Here is an 18,914-nt window from a genome sequence, read left to right as displayed (position 1 = left end):
GGACAGATGGAGAATTCAGAGCTACTATCAGGAAGAGACCAAATTAACACTAGTAACTCCTAAGGAAATTTAAAGCACTTTCCCTAACGAATGACTAGGAGAACATCATTGGCTCAGATCCAAAGTCTACTAAGGGAAAAAAAAAAGTGCCTTTTTGAGAATGATAAAAGAAAGGAAGAAGCAAGTCTCATTGTTAAGAATTGACTATACTGGTTATTCAAACTGATTCTATGATACTGAGATAAATGCATTTTGGTCTGAAATCATTCCTCCAAAAATAATGGGGAACCTCTGTGGTGAGACCTTTGGAAATTTAGTGGTACATCCAAGGAAAGGGAAATCATAAAACTGGAAGGACAGAAGGGAGCTGCTCAGGTTAGTTGCATAGCAGATTTTCCTGATGCTATGTTTCTTGTCAAAGGCCTGGGCTATGGAAGTGTCCTGGGATGAGTGTCTGAGAAGAGTGAGCAGGTCCAGAGTTGTGACAGATACAGTTTATGTGGCACAATGGCATTGTTTAGACTTAATTTTAATTTGACAGCTAAAATTAAATACCAGAAGGTAAAAAAAACAGGGAGTTTTGAGACTATATTTTCAGGTGAACCAATATCTTTCCATCAAGTTGCTTTTCTGACAGTGTCATTGTTTTTCCAATGTAAATTCCACACTGATCTTATTAATCCTGCATTTTTATTAGAGATCTTTTTTCTAGACTTATATCTGCTCCTTTGTCATATTCAACCTGGAGTTCAAACTGAAATTTTAAATTATTTTTGAAACCAGTGTAGTGAGGCAGATAGTAAAATTGAAGTTTCCTGCTTAGATTTCCCAAACCTTGGGTACAATGCCTACCTGGGAAAGTTTTGCCCAATATAAAGACTTCTTTTTATACTGGAGAAGGAAGGGAAATAAAAGAGACTGAGCAAAGGTAGGAACTTGTTTTAAACAAGTAATAAAGGAAATTCTAGCAAGGTATTTGTGAGAACAAAACCCAAACACCTACAAAGTTTTTACATTTAACATTTTTGGCTTGTTCCTTATTGAAATTTGACCTCCAGCGTAACTACTATCAACCTCCGCAGCCCTGAGAGATGCTCTTTCATAGGTGATGAGAATCTTCATGGACAAATGGGTTTGCAAGAGCTGAGCATATTTATGTCAGCAGCAGAAAGAGTGTCCCAAATAAATTCTCAGGTATTCCCCTACAATGGTTTCCCATACATCAGCACCCAAGTTTGACAACATCCCCAAGCTGACCCAAGAGGGTTACAAATGGACAGACAGCTTTGTCACCATAATACCAGGCAGTTCATCTCCAGAAGCAAAACATAGAGAAGAATTACTGAGGTGTGGTTTTCTCTTTAAATAAAGGCTGATGTCAAGATTTTCTAGTGTGGTCTGGGGGCAGCCAGCACTGTTAGTGCCTGTAGAATATTTTCCCAGGGCTATACCAGAAATTTCAGTTTCAAACAGAGTCTGTTTGGTAAATTTTAGCAGTTCTTATGCATTTGGCAAAAAAATTCTCCACCCCACCAACCATGCTACTAATATATATGAAATACAGCAGCCAAAAAACTTTTTGTCCTTTATTTTGTGTATGTGTGGGTATATAGGAAATCATCCAAGAAAAATCAAATTAAGAAATGCATCACCAATTATCAAATATACATAAATTAATCTTTTCTGCCTGAAATACCAATTCAGGGGACATATTCACCTACTCAACACATTTCCTACTGAAATTAACAGAACAAGGTTGTCGGCCTGCAAGGAGTAGGCAGGGAAAAAGCCACCACATGTTCACTGCAGCATGTGATAATAGCTCACTGCCGAGTGTGGTCGGGCTCTCATCCCACCTTGTACTCCCTCTGACAGTCTGTGACCGCCTTGGGATTTGGCCTGTTGCTGCAGGATCATCTCTGGAGGGGTAAACCTGTCCTAGGGGTCCTGGGTGGGAGCTTGGCTTCATTCTTCTCTTCCCTGAGTGTCCATCCAAGGCTGGTGGCTGTGGGGGGCCTGGGCAGTGCCCTCATTTTGTGCTTTTGGAGGGAGAGGTGGCAGCAGGTAGGAGCATCTCTCCATCTGGGTCATTGCTGGGACAGCAAAACTTCCACATCCATGAAGAGAGGTCAGGCAGATCTACAGCTATAACCAGGCAAGGCAGAGCTTTCTGTCTTCAACTGCACGTGTCTGAATGGATCTCTCATGGCTGCAGAGAGGCTTCCCTTCCTCCTGCCAAATTGGTCTCTGATTGACAAAGCTTTTAGGAGTATGAAATACGGCTAACTAAAACATTGTGCTGACACAGCCCAAGGGTGCATGTATCAAGAGCTGCTCCGTGTTGAAAAAAACTGCTGTCCAATCAGCTATTTAAATAATTGATCAATTTCATTTATCTGAGAGAACATGTCATGAAAACATAACTTGATTAAGGTCTAGAAATATCTACATGGGAGATTTCAGAGGGTAGGGTATTCTAGCAAATATCCTAACATAACAGAAAGGCAAAACAATCAAATTCCTGGATACAGAAAGTAGCTGTGTTTAACCTTGAAAAAAAGTTAAGGATTAAGTCAGTTCTGAGTGGCATTTGAAAGCCCATCACCAGCACAGGAGGTGCTGTGGGCTGTCACAAATGTGCCCTCCAGTGAGATGCTTGTAATTTTCCCTTCTCCACTGTAGCCCTGTGAGTCTCTGAAAAGAGCAATTTGGGATTGCCCAAATTGTCCTTGCTAATAAATGATCAAGGTCTAAGTATTTCAAGAAGATAAACACCCCAGGTGGTAGGTGGGTATCATGAGATGGAGTCAGCATGTACCACATAAAAAAATTATCTTGTGAAACCAAGTGACCAGCCTACACCCCAGTGTTTCTTCCCTATTATCTTTATATGGTATAAATTATATTGTATGCTGGTAGATGCTCCTTATGTCCTTGCAATCCGGCTATGATGATGTCTTTTTCCAAAACAAACATCAGAAAACAGCAACCCTTTGGGCCTGATAGTTTAATGGTGGACTTGGAAGTATTAGGTTTACAGTTAGATTCACCGATCTTGAAGGTCTTTTCCAGCCTGAATGATTCTGTGATTAATTTGCAGGAGTTTGCATTTACTCTGCTACAAATGTTTGCTCCCTTCAGGAATGATAACCACCTTAGCACTGCCTCTATCACATGTCTCCTTTTCTCTGCTGGGACTTTGCCATAGCTGCTCTCCCTATTCCTTTGTTGCTATGTTTTTCCTTAAATGTCTTTTAGAAATGAAACTATATCTCTTTCCTGTATATAGGAAACTGACAGTAGAAATCCAGGCAACTACACATAGATCTCGCAATATGGGGGTTCTCGTAGTGAAAGAGATTTGGGAAATACAGGTCATGGAATGTCATGAAAGGAGCCGAGAGAGCAAAGGGGCTGTGGGGAAGCCAGGCATTATAAGGAACAACTGTTTAATATATGCTCTTATCCTTTTAAAACTAATCATTTAATAGATATGAATAATCCTTGGTGATGAATGCCAGCTCCCCACTGGGATGGACAAATCAGGATCTGTGGGTGTGCTGTAGACTCCTAAATTTTGTGTATGATCATCACCTTAAACTGACACTCCACATCATCTCCCAGCACACACTGCTGTATCACATGCTAAGCATAAATCTCCCGCCCAGCAACCTGTTCCTTCTGTCCCAGGAAACTTGTTACTTCCTTCATTTTTGTGACTCATTGCTGCCACATTGGCTGCAAAGGGTTTAAAAGTCAGAAAATCCCACTTATGGAATGTACTTTTAAGAACAGCTCCAAAGTCTCATGTCAGCCAGTTCTGCTGCCTTTTTCTCTTTAGTTCATTCACTACATAAGATCTGCTTGGCCACAAAACAACTGTTTCTATCTCTCTCTAAATTATCAATTCAAGGAACAATGCTGCTCCATGTTGAAGAGCCAGTGACAGGAAGGAAAGAGTCCTCTAGTGAAAAATGCTTAGAGAATATCATTTAACTTTCAAGAAGCTCAAGGCCATTTCAAGTTTCTGTACCAACCCCCACTGAGAGCTAGGACATCCCATCTCGGTGTTAGATCAGGATGCTCAGAACTGCATCCAGCAACTTTTAATTACCCCTGAGAATTGAGTCTCCACAGTCCCTCTGAGCAGCCTGTCTCCAGAAAAGTTGCTTGACCAACCTTTCTGTAAAAATTTTGTTTACAATTGTCTAACTTGGATTTCTGCTGTTGTTACTTTTCTCCACTGAGTCATGTCCTTTCTCTGCCTCTATGTCCCCCTCAAGCCTTTGTACACAATTCTTGACTTGGCATTTCCGGAGATGCTCTCTCTTTCCTTGGAACAATCTCCCATTGCATTTGTTCTAACAAGATGTTTGGATTTGTGCTTGACCACGAGGGCCAACTCAGTACAAAAGATTTAGCCTTTCTGTGACTCATTCCAAGGACTTTCTCCAAGTACTGTCCAGTTTTGAGAATACTGCTAGAAGTCTTCCTTTTTTTTTTTGTTTCAATTGCACATTTTATGTTTGACATTAATGGTAGCTGGAACTGTGGGGTTTGGCATGAAATCATGCTCAGTGGCATGTGCTGATTCCCTATAAAAATTTCAATACCACAGTTGGAAAATGTACAAATCTTTTTCTTTCCTCTTCTTTCTTCTAACAAAGAACATAAGAAAGGATGTTCCAGAAAGGGACATTTCTTTGTCTTACCATCATTTTACTGAATAAATGGGGGTTTTCTTTGTATTTATCAGAGAGCTAATTAAAAAACAGAAGATAAAGATTGATGACTTCATACCATGAAGAAAATAAATATTATTCCGCCTAGAAATGGCTTCTGTTTTCTAACTACTGGGAAACCCTTAAGATATATTAAATGTACTAAAATATAGTGTTTATCTCTTTGTACAAGCTTACTGTATGGGTACAAATCTTATTTTCCTAAGGGATATTAACGTAAATGGGCCTGAAGATGTACTGTTGAAATATTTCTTTTCTTTCATCTGTAAATTTGGTCAGAGGGAAATTAGGATATTTGGCATTTTTTGCACAGAGAAGCTTTAAGTTTGCAAAGCTTCATCTCTCTTTCTTCTTCAAAGTCAAGTTCATAAACAAAGGAACTGTTCCCAAACTGTCACCATAATGTCACTCAGTTCCATGAAGTCACCACATCACTTCTATTGTTATAACAACTTAATATCATCTGTTGCTAATGCCTCAAAACCATTTCATGACCATCATTTTGAAAACAATTCTGACATGATGACTTTAAATGCAGTTTTTCTGCAATGTTTTGCAGAAAAATCACTGTTTTAATAAGAAAACTTTAGACTGAAGAATTATTTTATTAAATATTAATAGCACTGGTAATTTGTGATAATAAAATCATGTTTCTCACTATTAAAACTTATTTTTCCATTTTGTTCTCCATTGTTATTTTCTATTTCATATGAAATGTTGAAAAGTTTTATATGAATCTTAGATTTTGAATAAATAGTTCAGAAAAATTGAATGCAATTTAAGATGGCCAAATGTAAAACTGTACACTTAAGTAGGAGTAATCCACATCAGAAATGCAGAATGCAGGTTGAGTGGCTCTGTAGCTTTACTGCAAAAAGTCAGAAAGAAAATACACCAACACCATCCTACTCCTGCAGATAAAAAAAAAAAAAATAGGAATTCTGTCTGCAATGAGCATGGAAAGGAATCCTGCTTTTATTGTGACCACTCATCAGGCTGGAATTGGAGGAGGCTTTCAAATAGGACTTCACGATTGATTTGGTTCAGTTGGAAAGAATCCCAGGGACACCAGTGTAACCAGTCTGAGGTTTAGAAATTAGTCTAAGGTTAGCTGTCATGAAGAGCTGTAGGTATCATACTGCCTTGCAAGAGGGTCCTGTGTGGTGACAAGATCACAACCTTTATCATCCTGGCACAAAGAATAGCTGCAAGAGTGGAAGAAACTCCAGTGGGTGGGAGAAAGCATTGAGACTTGATGTAGGTGAGCAAAGGTGGAAAAGCTCAGGGCAGTGAAAGAAATTTATGACCAAGTGGTCAGCCAGGCTTTGGCAGAAGGTGCTGGAGCATGGCAGGAACATGCTGGAGACCAAAGCTTTAGTAGGGCTTGAAATAAGGAAAGAGATCTAAGACAGTGGGGGAGACAGCAAGGGAACTGTAAAGAGGAAAGGCAGCCAAATAGCAACCAGTAGAGCAGGTTTGCAACTCACTCATTCAAATTTCCATTGATCCCTTTCTTGCTCACTAGCTATAGCCCCCTGATGCTTGACAGGGCAGAATTCTAGCCTAGAATCTCACAAACAGGGAAAAGGGCCAAAGTGGCCCAGCAGGGAGGGAAAAGAAGAAAGTATGGGACCAGAAGCAGGACCTGAAACAAAGCACCTCAGAAGAGGTCATTCTGCTCCTCTTGTTTGCTGATCCACAAGTGGCCAGTTGAGCATCCCACAAAGTGACATGTCCCTGAACTGTGGATTGTGACTTATTGCTGAGACTCTTAACAAGATGAAACAGTATGACTGGTTTGGGTGAACTTCATGCTGATGAAAAGTCAAAAGCCTGTGTTGTCTTGTGGGAATAAAATCTCCCAAGAGCTTTTTTCAGGTTGCCTACAAATTGCCAGTGCTCTGTGATCACACACAGTCCCCTTTCCATGCTTCAGAAAGCAGCATGGTTATGACAATGCTGAGTGAAAGCATCAGCCAGTTTCCTCTTTGGGTCAGGGTTCCTATGATTTATCTGCAGAAACATCCTACAGAATTTGCCAAAAGTAGGACGAATGGATTCATGCTTGTCAGTTCCTTTTTCCTAGGTTAATTTAATGTCACAGTGACTCCTGGTTTTCAGTTCCTAACAGATAATGTGTTAAGAGGATGTGATAATCAGGTGGACAGCTCTAAAAGCATGAAAGGTACATCAGCATGATGGACCAAATCCTATCAGTTGTGCTTGCAAATGGCTCCAATGTCTTCCAGCCTTCTCTCAGGCTTTGCTTGCCCCTGTGACCAAATAAAATGTGAGAAAAAGGATGCGGAGCATTTCCACATTGCCTTCCTGCCTTCCAAGCACTGAGGAACCTGTCTGTCTAGAAGCAGTGACCTTAACTGCACTCTCTCTCCTGAAACAGATTCTGTTTGATGGGGAGAAAGAGGAGACAGGTTAGAAGTTGTGCCTACATGCTTAAAAGAAACCTCCCCTTCTGTTCAGGAACTCTGCAGGAATTTCAGACTCAATTGCATCATGCTTGCCACTTCAAAGCCTTCAGCGACTGACCACACACTTGGAAAATATCAAACCTAACTGAACCTGACATGGTCATCAGTGTAACTCAACCTGTTTGACAGCCTCCTTCCTCAGGGTTCCTCCTTGTACTCAGAAATGTCTCTGGGAAAAGGGCAGGCATTTCTTCCACACTATTCAGAGACTGATAATTGCTTGTTTTAAAAGAAAGTACCTCTTTACGTTTTCCATGGGAATGATGCAATTCAGTGGTTTATAGAGCAACTTCTTTTTTTGTGTTAGAAGTAGTTAAAAATTCTCTGTAAATGAAGAAATGAAGTCTTACATCTAGTCTTTATATAAATCATGTCCTTTTCTTGTATTTTCAATGTCTTTGTTATAATCCTAGATCTGATTCATGGAATAGTTCCTGTGGTGAGGATGAAAACCAGTCTGCTCCTGGCTTGGGTTTCTTCTGTAGACATTCCACTTGGTGCGAAGAAATAAGCATTAATAAAGTAACATGAAAATGGAATTTTCTGTATTACCTGTAGTTAACTCACTTGAGCTGTAGGAAATACAGGCTCAAGTTCCAGCTGTAATGAAAATGTACCTAGTGAAATGCACAGAGTGCCTCAGGCTTCACTGACCTGCCTTCAGCCCTCTTGATCCAAAATGTCACGCCTGAGGTTTGCTGAAGATGCACTTGCCACTAGGGAATTATCTCCTCACCTCCTCTCACCTCTCCTTTGAGAATTCAGATTTTGGGGGATCTAGCTGCTGCTGTAACCAGGGTTCCCACCAGCTTACCAGTAGCTTATATTAATTAAAAGGCATTTTGAACACAATGAGTACCAAGCAACATAATGTTTTGGAGCTTAGGGAAAGCAGTCATTGCTAGAGGCTAGTGGTATCTCAGTAGCAGCTGTGAGAGCAGCAGGGAGTCCAAAGTTGTGTGTTTTTACACACAGAGTGGCTAGCAAGCACCTCTGGCATCATGGGGTGTGTAGCTGAAGGTAGTAAGCATTCAGTTTGGAAGTGATGGCAGCAACTCCATCCTTGTGTCCCTGTGTCACTGGCACTGTGATCAGAACTCGTCTCACTGATGCTGCAAATGTGCCAGACTCACTGCATTTCACAGTGTGCTGGCTGGACTTGGGTCATCTGCACAAGTGTGAGGAGGAGTCATCTGCCCAAGTGTGGGCACCTGCGCCATAAATGTCAACTATTGAATAAATCATTCTTTGTTGTCTTCACCAATGAAACTCAGAAAAGATTGTTAGGGCATAACTATCCCACTATCCCACCCACAAAGCATTGTCTAAAATCAATTATTTATACTACATCCTACAAGTTTCTAGACAGTTAAACTGGAGATGTTTAAAGTTGGTAGGTGTCATCCCGAATATCAGATGTTCTCAGAATGTCATTGCATTTTCTATAGGCTTTCCAGCAGTTATTTCTTAATCCTTGTGATGGAACTTTTAACAGATGATTTTTTTTTTTTTTTTTGTAGAATATTGATTCTGTCCTTTAGACAAAATTGCATTTATTTTCCCTAAAGTTGTTTTAGAAATGTCAGTGAACTTCCAGCAATTGACAGTATTGCAGATAGCTGGAATATAAAAGGGAAGAAGGGAAAACACCACCTCTTTTATGTATTTATGGGCTTCATGACTACTGTAATGTTTAGAAAGACTCTTTTAATAGAATTACTGGATTAAAACTGCTGCAGTCTTATGACTTCCAAATTCTCTACATCTTCTACACAGTTACATCAAAATACATTTAAAAGTCCCACCAGATCAGATCTTTCCATCCACACTAGTGGTTATATTTTTACACCATTATGCATGTATTTGAAGAATTAGTATTGGGCAAATGGCCAGGTAGAATCTGGGCTTTAGCACTGGAATCCTTACAAAAACAGCTAAAATACACAAAACCTTGAAAAGTAATATTGTTTTTCCAGGGCTTAAGAAAAAGTGTAATTTACCTTACAGCGCTTGAAAGTCCACTTCAACAGTTTAGCCTTGTTGAAGGTCTTTGAAGCTCTTAGAGATACAACAATCTAAAAAGACAGTCAGGGTCTGGCCTTTAGAACTTTATAGTATTCTGTGCTAATGGAAGAAGATGGATTGGTCAGCTAGGGGCATGAATCCTTGCTTTAGCCATAAGGAAAGACTGACAGCAGGTCACACTCCTCTGAAGTGTGATGATAACATGCCTAAGTCCCCTAACAGGTCCAGATTCTGAGCTCAGCAACACAAATGATAATTAACATATTCATTTAGGTAAGCAGCTTGGGATATGTGTTGCAGCTTTTGAATCTACTCTCAATGCAGAGTAACAACAAAAAATTTAAGAAAATTTTGCCCTTAGGAAAATATTGAGGGTGGTCAGAACTTTTGAAGAGGTTGCCCAGAGAGGTTATGCATTTTCAACACTGGAGATGCTGAAATTATGATAGAATAACATTGAGAAACCTCTTAAGCTTTGAAATTGGATCTAACTTCAGAGCTGAATCTACTTTAAATGGATGTTTGAAGGAGATGACCTCCAGAATTCCCTTCTAGTCTAAATTATTTCATGTTTCCTACTTAATAGTTTCAGCTTGCCTGACCTTAATTTTAATGCAACTCTTATGAAATCAGTAAGTTATTTGGAATCTGTGGCACACCTCTCACTTAGAAAAGGATGTGGCTCTAAATATCTATTTATAATTCCACTGGTGACTTCTTACCCTTAGACATTTTAGCTGAAACTAAACTTGTTGTTGCATACCGATTACACATTTTGTGGTAACCGTGTTAATTAATCCATGTCTACAACAAATCTCTGCAGCTCCTTGCAGGCTGCCTTTCTCTTCTTGTTTTCAGCATTAGTGTGGTAGGTAAATTGTGCAGGTTGAGAGCTTTAGGGGGTCCCTTTTGCTGTAATTTTCTAATAGTGGATGAAAGTATACTTATACTGAATATTAAAGAATATTTGTTCTTCATTCTGACATCCTATCAGGGTTGTTATTACAGAATTATTAAGCAACAGAGGTGAAAAGTGCCACTGCCCTCTTTTACCACATGCAGTGATTACAACCAGTTGTATAAAGCTATACTCCTTTCCCCAGGCTCTGTTCTCAATTGTACTGAGGCAAATTCAATTCAGAACATGTACATTCAGTTCCCAGAATAGTCCCTAGGTGAAATTCAGCAATAACGAGTGGTTGCATAAAACTAATTCTGCATGTGAGGCTTTCAGACAACCCAGCAAGTCTGTATGGATTTTAAATGTAATAGGCGTTTAATAGAATACACAACCAGTGTGGGAGGGTTTAATGTGTAGGACAAGAAGCTACTAATAGAACAGTGAATGTCAAAGCACATAGGCTGGTCCTACATTATGATTCACATCAGCTCAGAAAACTTGTTTTGCAGATGAGTCTAATATTGTTGTGAGTGTTAATGTTAATAATTGCTCTTGATTACATTGAAACTGAAATTATTTTAGAAGCAGATAAATGCTGATATTATTCAGTTCATCATTAAGACAGCTAAATTTAGAAATCTGTAAGAAAATTATGTGTCTGAATTCTTTTCATACTCCATGGAGATCTAGTCAATGGAGGCTTGAAAAGAACTCATCTGTAGAGACTGGGACACAATTCATTTACTCTCCCACAGGCAGTATTTGAGATGCCTTGGGCCATCTGAGACATCTGCACAGGGGTCCCTTATCTTCTCCAGACTGAACCCAAACTCTCTCAGTCTGTCTTCACAGGAGAGGTGTTTCAGACCTGTGATACACTTAGAAGCTCTCCTCTGGACTCGCTCTAGCAGGTCCACATCTTTCCTGTGCTGGGACCCCAGAGCTGATGCAGCCCTGCAGGTGGGTCTGAGCAGAGCAGAGGGGCAGAATCCCCTCCCTGGCCCTGCTGCCCACCAGTGAGTGCAGCCCAGGACATGTTTGGCTTTCTATGGGTGTGAGAGCTCATTGCTGAGATATGTCAAGCTGGTCATCCACCAGCACCCCTCTGTCCTCCCCAGGCTCCTCTCTATGGTCACAGCATATGCAGCAGCTACCCAGGAGTAAGACAAAAGAGTAAGTCACTGTGGAGACAGCAGACAAACACCCTGACATTGCCTTCTCAACCACTTGAGCTATAGAGCAACTCTCCCTGCTTAGCATTTTCCTATCTAGAGTTTTTCCTTTTTTTTTTTTTTTTCCTTGAAATATTTTATCTGCATATGGCAGGGATCAGGAAAGTGAGAGTATCCTCTTTACCTCAGCTGACCAGGCAAGGACAAGGCTTGGAAATGGTAAGAGGATGTGGTGATCCCCCACTGTGGCTGCTGGCCACATGGCCTCTGTGGGTCAGGCCTCTCCACGGCCATGCCGCCTGCACTGCTCATGCTGCTCAATTCTGAATCCTCCTCAGTGCATGGTTACTGACACTGGGCTTCTCAAAGGACTTGGGCGCCTCATTGCCAAGTGGAAATCTGACTTAGGGAATTAACAATGAGCTCCATGGAGCAGCATTTCTAACAGCAGCAATGGGCTGCTTGCTGAAAGTGAAAAATAAATATGTGTTAAAGAGACAGTGGAGTGTATGAGAGTAACACTGGAAGACAGTAAATACAGCCCTGGCACTGCTCACAGTCATGGACAAGGAAGGGATGAAGACAAGCTCCTGGGAAAACAGACAGACACAGTAAAACAAAACAGACAGCATTCTTCATACTCAGTCTCTCAATCTGTTTAGCCTCTAATATGTTATTTTGTGAAAAATGGAGGCAAACACTTTTTTTTTTTAAAGAAAGGACAAAATCAGAACCAACACACTCAGAAGCTGTTTTTTAAACATAGCTGTAAAAAGAAGGGAGCTTCCAGGTTTACTCAAAAAAAGAGAAAAGCAAGATAACTCACCTTACCTAGCCAAAGAAGCACAGAACAGTAACTCATGAGTGTGCTAAACATGCCAGTAAACATGGGTACAAAGTAACATTAGTCACAGTGATTCATTGTAGTGTTATCAGTGTTTTTCTCTAAGAACCCTGCACACACTGTAGTTATGCCTGAGGGATAAGCATCGCCTTATTTTCATGTTTGCTTGCACTGCCAAGCTCTGTATAAGAATTGGTCTCCATTAGCCTATATTAAGATTAGTGGAAGGATTTAGGCTCTTGCTGCTGTGGTTCATCTGTCTGATATTTTAAGGTCTACTTTGAGATGAAGTCATTCACTCGTTCTTTATTTCTCCCCAGTAGCTATAAAGGGTCTCTGCAGAGTATTTGATGCAAGAAACTCGTGTTTATATTGTTGATATCTGGAGTGAAACTAAGCCCTGCTTTACAACTCTGTGGCTGGCTGTCAGACAGCAGGAGCAACAGCTCAGCAGTGCTGTTTTTGGCAGTATCTGGGGGTTGGTCCTTGCTTTGGGCAGCTTTGGGCTCCACCCGGGGCCCACTCTTTGCCCCATGAGCCCTGGGAGCTGAGAGAAGCACCAGCACCAGGCTCATGGGCCTGGGAAACTCAGGAGCTATGACTGATCCAAGTCTGAATTCACTTGCAGTCTGGGCTCTGGCATGTGGCTGTTACCCTGGTGGCAGTACTCTGGATTTGGACACCACTGCCAGGCCTTGTGAGGCCAAGGAGAATGACCAATACGGAACAGACTTGCTGTAACTTTGCACCTACAGACATGCCTGCTCCTGTTGACATCTGGCATTTATTCAAATGGTGGCTGCTAGCATGCCACTGATAGGCTGGGGGATGAAAATTGAGGCTCCTGGCTACCAAGCAGGCTGCATCTACCATCTATCACATCAGTCTCAAGAACTGTCATTTGTACTTCCTTGCTCCCTGGCATCTCTTTCCTTGACCTACCCATATGACAAACACTATCACTAAATGGTTCCCTAACACTTCAAAAAGGTTTTTAGTGACTAGTACTAAAATGCCTAGTGAATAATCATGACAATTCTTTAGCTGCTCAGAGTCCTTCCTCCCTATTTAAGTCCCTTAAAAGCACTTTAGAAATATGCAGGGACTCAGACTGACTCTGATGATATTCCGAGTCTTGTTGTAAGAAATGGACAGCCCTTTTCTATTTTCCAGGAGGCATCCCTAATGACCAGAAAACAACTCAAGGTCTGTCAATATTATAAGAACAATTGTTGTTTTATTCTTTTTGGTGGGTACAAAAACCACAGTTTCTTACACAGAACAAGATTATAAATAATATCTGTAACATGAGTGACCCGTAGTCTCTTTTGATTCTACACTGCAGACTGATGAAGTACTCTAAACATTTTATAATTTTGTTTCTTGTATTAGACAGATGCAAATCTGTGGAACACGGAATGATGGAACAGAATGAAGGTAACAACAAACAAGAGGATGACCAACAACGTTTATAAAAAAAAATTCTCTGAATTTTATTACAGTGATGGCATTTTATATCAATTATTGCAATGATTTTCCCCTAAGATGGTTAGAAAAAAGAATTGTGTTGTCCTCTACTGAATTTACATCAGTTAAAAAGCAAGCATGTTTCAATATTTCTCTTTTTCCAAAGAAAATGTAAATAATTTCTTTATTTTTTTCACAGGATTTACATATTTATTATTTTTTTTATCACAGTTTAGTGATTCATTTCTACAGCTGAACAGCTGAGTGTTCTTCCATTGTATATATTGATGTTCTGGAGACACAGGTTAGCATGTTCATTGACTTCTATAGCTATTTTTCTCTCATTGTCAAGACAAAGACCAAAATGGTGTCCTTTCTGAGCATGTTCTTCACAGTTTAATGCGCTAAATTGGCAAGTCTTATTAGTTTTAAGTCCACTCAAGTGAAATTTGTTGCTGTTAATACACCCTTCCCAGCCCCCTCCCCCCAACAAAACTAAATTATGAATTTTCCTGATATAAAATCTGAGTTTGGGTTTCCGAGCTGAGCTCATGCACACATTGTTGCTGATGATGTCTGGCGCATTTGGACGTACTTCCCTTTCTCAGCCAAATTATTAGTTCATCAATGACACTCCCATGTCGTTACAGTCTGTGCTGTGTTCCCATCAGTCACCAACACAGTTTGATTAAGGCACTCAATTATTTTTTTGGTTTTTATGGTAGGTCCGATGCAATTACAGCCAATCCTGAACTTTGTCTAATTGCAGTTCCAGTGTGCACGGCCTTCGGGCAGTCGGGAGTCAATACGCGTCCGTTTTCTCCCACGCTCCCTGTGATGGATAATCTGGCTTTGTTTCTTATGGCTTCAGAAAAGGTAAGCTAGGTTTGAAGAAAAAGCAGAAGAGAGTAAAGTGTTATAATGTTTCTGTCCTTCAACCAATTGGGATACAGCAAACACCAAAATATTAAATTTTAGACATCTGCATTTTTTCATGTTAACGTTAAATATAGAAATAGTAATCATCATAAATATAATACGTAGCACTTAAGTCTATAGGGGGAAAAAAGACTAGCAATTCTGAGGGTAAATTTCATTATAATAAATTGTTACTGCTTTAAATATAAAATCTGAATTTGATAATGAAATTAACTGAAGAGTTAATACCTTCATCTAAATTGGTTCAAACTAAATTTATATACAGTGAGAAGACCTTTTGGAACCTGAAAGCATTAGCATCTGTGAATAGTCATGCACAGGTGTTTATAGGCTTTGACCTTCAACTAGGAATGCCAGGATTAAATATAACTACTGAAAATTGTTTATAAATTGCAATAACTATACCAGCTATTTGATACAGTTCCGTGATTCAAATCTAAAGAAATTATTACGTATTTTCACAGGAAATCTGAGAACTGTCATCAAATTTCTTTCATATATGTATATATTCCTACAATTATAGAAGGTGATAATTTTCAAAGAAAATGTAATTTATTGAGAGAAGATGCAGTTTTATACAGTTTTCTACATTATATATAAATTTCCCATAAAAAGTTTTACATTTTTATTCCTTGAAAATCTTAAGTTTCAGCTAAATCAGAACAAAATATCTTGTTTAGGAACTAAATTACTCAAGCAAAAATCTGGATTTGTTAACAGGTTTATAGTTATGCTATCTAACTTTAGTCATTAAAAAATCAGTAGCTAAATCTAAAAATCTAATAGGGCTCTCTCAAGTGATTATAAAAAAAAAGCCAAGATGACTAGTTTAAAGTAAATTATTTCCAGATTACTAAAATTAGGGTGTCTAAGGTAAAAAAATGCAGCAAAGCATCCAAACTATAGTACATTAAAAGAGATTTCAGAGATAAACATGTTAAGATATTAATTAGTGGGGAAATCTGATTTCTAGTCAGGAAAATCTATGTAAATGGTATGCAGGGATGCAGTCTGAAATACTAGTTGGGAATAAAGGGAGATAGGAGCATTCACTTAGGAGCAAAAGGATGACAAACATCATAAAGTCATTTTGTTTGCTTTGTTACTAATCTGTACATTTTGAACTTTATCCCTCTGAGCCCAGTTTCTCCTGAGGTAGCAGTGAAATCCTGAGCTGCTGTTTGATATGTGGAGTTTATTTTATATATGAGTATATAGGGATAAGGAACAGCCCTTAAAACTCCCAAACATTTCCACTGCTTGTGATGCACTTCTGTGGAAATGGGCCAGTTATCAGTAGCTCCTTCAAAAAGTTGTCAAAAATACAGTGGCTCTTTGTGGCACAGTCAGAGCCTGGATTTAAAAGCAGCTTTCCAAACCAAATACCCTAAGCACTTCAGCCCTCAAAAGCACCCAAATTCAGGAAAAGGCCTCAGCTTACAGAATGCATTATGGCATTCCCCTTACACTGGCAAACCTTGGCTGTGGTAAAGGACATCCTTTGAAACCTTTCCCTGCCACCACTGTACTTTGTGACAGGGACTGTCACCAAACATGTCCTGATCTAAAACGACACCCAGGTACAAAAATTGTAGCAGAGGTGATGAGGAAGTGGGGAACTGGGCCTATACATTACCAAGAACTTAATTGCTTCCTAGAGGCAAATAAAAATCTCTACATTTGCAAAGCACAGACACAATGCAGTGTGGTACAGATCCACATGGTGCATGTCCTGAGTCCAACTGCAAATGGATACTGGTAACAGCAGAAGTGCAGAGAACATGTTCTGGTCAATGGCAAGAAAAAAACTAAAGGTGCTTTGGTGTGGGAGAGGGATGAGAGTCCAAACCAGATTAGAAAGCAAACTTGGGTGGAAAAGGGACAGCTTGCTCCAGATGGGTTAAATTTCCCAGAAAGTCATCACTGTGTACCAGGGTCTCTTCAGCACACTGATCAGCTACCTGTTCATGGCCATTCTGAGTTTCCCAATGGGAAATCTGAGTAAGAGCACTCAGATTTGTATGGGATATACAAGTTGTATGTAACTGTGCTAGCTCAGTCTAAATAACTTTCTGGCCATTGACAACACAATCAGGACAAAAAAACAATAAGAGGCATCCGGAATAAATAAAAAAAGATGAAAAAAAGAGAACAGCACTTCCTCAGTAGCCTTCCACAGAAGAACAGAAAAGCTGCAAGGAAATAACTCTTATCCTCAGTGCAAGACTAACAACAGCCCAGCAACACACCACAGGACAACTCAGACACTTACAAAGCCAGGAGGATCAGGTCAAACTTGTATTTGGGACAGTGCCATAAAGCCAAGTAAACAGGTAGGTGTCTGCTCTGTGTTTTTAACTGTGTTATAGGTAACAAGCCAGGCTAATACTCTGCTTAACTGTGCTGCTACAACTTCAGAATTATGGCCTGGATGCAGAAACAGTTTCAGGAGTGGCTGGGATAAGAGGGAAAAGTCTCGGTATTTCCTGTGAATATTACCCAAACCGTGAAAGTCTCCTTTCAGTAAGTGTATGAGGTTAATAGTGATAATGTATTTTCAAATTTTACATTAGTTTTGATTAGATTAGTTGTGAAATTAATCACATGAAAACACTGACTGCCCTATTCCTAGAAGGGAAGTGAGCATTTCAGAAAATTATATCCTCAGTCTGTTTAATACAAATATTAAGCCTGTGTGTGTTCTTTGGTTGTTCAGGCTCCTCTAGCATTTGGGTCACGTGGAGGGGGCTTTGGCACGAATATCTAAGATGAAGTTTCAATGTATTTTTCTCTCTTGACTACGAAATTGGAAGTATACAAGTCAAAATAAGTACATTACACACTTACTGAGCCATCCTGTAGCACTTCACTTTTTTTTGTAGTTAATTGTAATACTGATGTTTTTCATTGTTTTTTGTAGTTTCGTAATTAGTTTAATTCATTAGTTATAAACAACAGCATGGGATGGGAGAGCAAGAGAAGACAGCAGAGCTGGAAGCTGGTTCCTGAGCTTCATGGCCCATTGAGAAGACCATGAAGAGGTGGTGGTGGAGGCTGGCTGGATACTGGAACAACCCCTTCAAAAGCCTGTGGGTTTGGGGTGAGGAACTCAGCAGGGCTTTGCCTTAGAGCAGATGGACAGTAGGATATTAAACTCCTCAGTGCTCTCGGTATCAGCTCTACTTGTACACTAAGGGCTTAATACTAATGGAAAACTGCTGCCTGGAGGAGGAGGAAACGATTGTTCCCTCCTTAAAGCAAATTTCTTCCCTCTCTTCATCAAATGCAACTGTCTGCCAGTGCTTCTGAATGTCTTTATCCCACACATTATAGACCAATCCACACATACAGACTAGTTCTTCATTTTCATTTCCCGCTGCCTTGCAGGCAGGGTGAATTTCCCTGAGGTAACTCACATTTGACTGTATGAAACTAAAATAAAAATCAGGGTAATGATTATTAATTGTCAGGAGGGTTATTTAAGCTATTTTATATTAGTTTAAAACATATACCATTAAAACTATTTGATGTTAGCTTAAAAAGTCAGATGTGTTGGTTACTCATGCAGGTTAGAACCACCAGGCATCTTTCCATATTAGTGACTTTTAGTTCCAATACATTCTCTTTACTCCTTGGATAAAAAAAAAAAACAAAAAAAAACCCCATATCAATGTGTAAGACAGACATATTTCTGCAGAAATATGTGCAGCCATCGTCGTGGGCTCTGTAATGCTGCCAGCTAAACAGGGGTTTATGACTAGCACATGTATGAACAGGTGGCATAGTACCCCTGTGCACTGTGGCATACAGGCACCTCTCACTGCCAGTGTGACCAGGAGAGGATGACTGGGCTTTGGCAGTCTCCCATATATGAGCATAAGCATTTTTATAAGAAGTTTACTTGAAATTTCTCAATTTCACATAAATATTGCCAAAATAATTTTTTCTGCCAAATAAGCAGAAAGAACAATTTCAGAAGTCTGTAAATATTTGTTAAAAATCCTAGTGATTTTTTTGTGAATTTTAAATGTCTGAACCCTAAAATGTTAATTATCAGAAGTTTTGACTGACCTAAAAATGAATTTTCAGTAAAATAAAATGCAACATTTTTGTATCTTTTTTTGTACTGTTTAAAGGATATTTGTCCAATAGGAATTCATCCTTGTGTTACAAGTCCCACAGAAATCCAAACTTTGCAGTAAGGTACTTATGATCTTTCCTTTAAATACAAAACTCAACTAGCTCTATTTTTTATTATAAGAAAACACTAAGAGAAAAAAAAAAAATCCTGCAAGTATAACCAGTATCTGTTGCAATGGAATAACAGAGCTAGAT

At 39.5% G+C, this 18,914-nt stretch overlaps 1 protein-coding gene across 5 annotated transcripts in view; it reads right to left on the bottom strand.

The window, feature by feature from the left end:
- Nucleotides 1-13,390: 13,390 nt before the first annotated feature.
- The window catches only part of GRIA4 (glutamate ionotropic receptor AMPA type subunit 4), a 212,028-nt gene continuing 206,504 nt past the window's right edge, over nt 13,391-18,914 (bottom strand). For all 5 annotated transcript variants that reach the window (XM_032747698.3, XM_032747701.3, XM_032747702.3 and 2 more), the window contains exon 16: nt 13,391-14,521. In XM_032747698.3, the coding sequence (XP_032603589.2) occupies nt 14,357-14,521 (165 nt within the window). In that variant the 3' untranslated portion in view covers nt 13,391-14,356. The remainder of the gene's footprint in view (nt 14,522-18,914) is intronic.

Source organism: Taeniopygia guttata, chromosome 1 (genome assembly GCF_048771995.1).
Source record: "Taeniopygia guttata chromosome 1, bTaeGut7.mat, whole genome shotgun sequence".
NCBI classification, from domain to species: Eukaryota; Metazoa; Chordata; class Aves; order Passeriformes; family Estrildidae; genus Taeniopygia; species Taeniopygia guttata.
The sequence above is the reverse complement of the archived record's forward strand: the minus strand, read 5'-3'. Positions and strand labels throughout refer to the sequence as shown.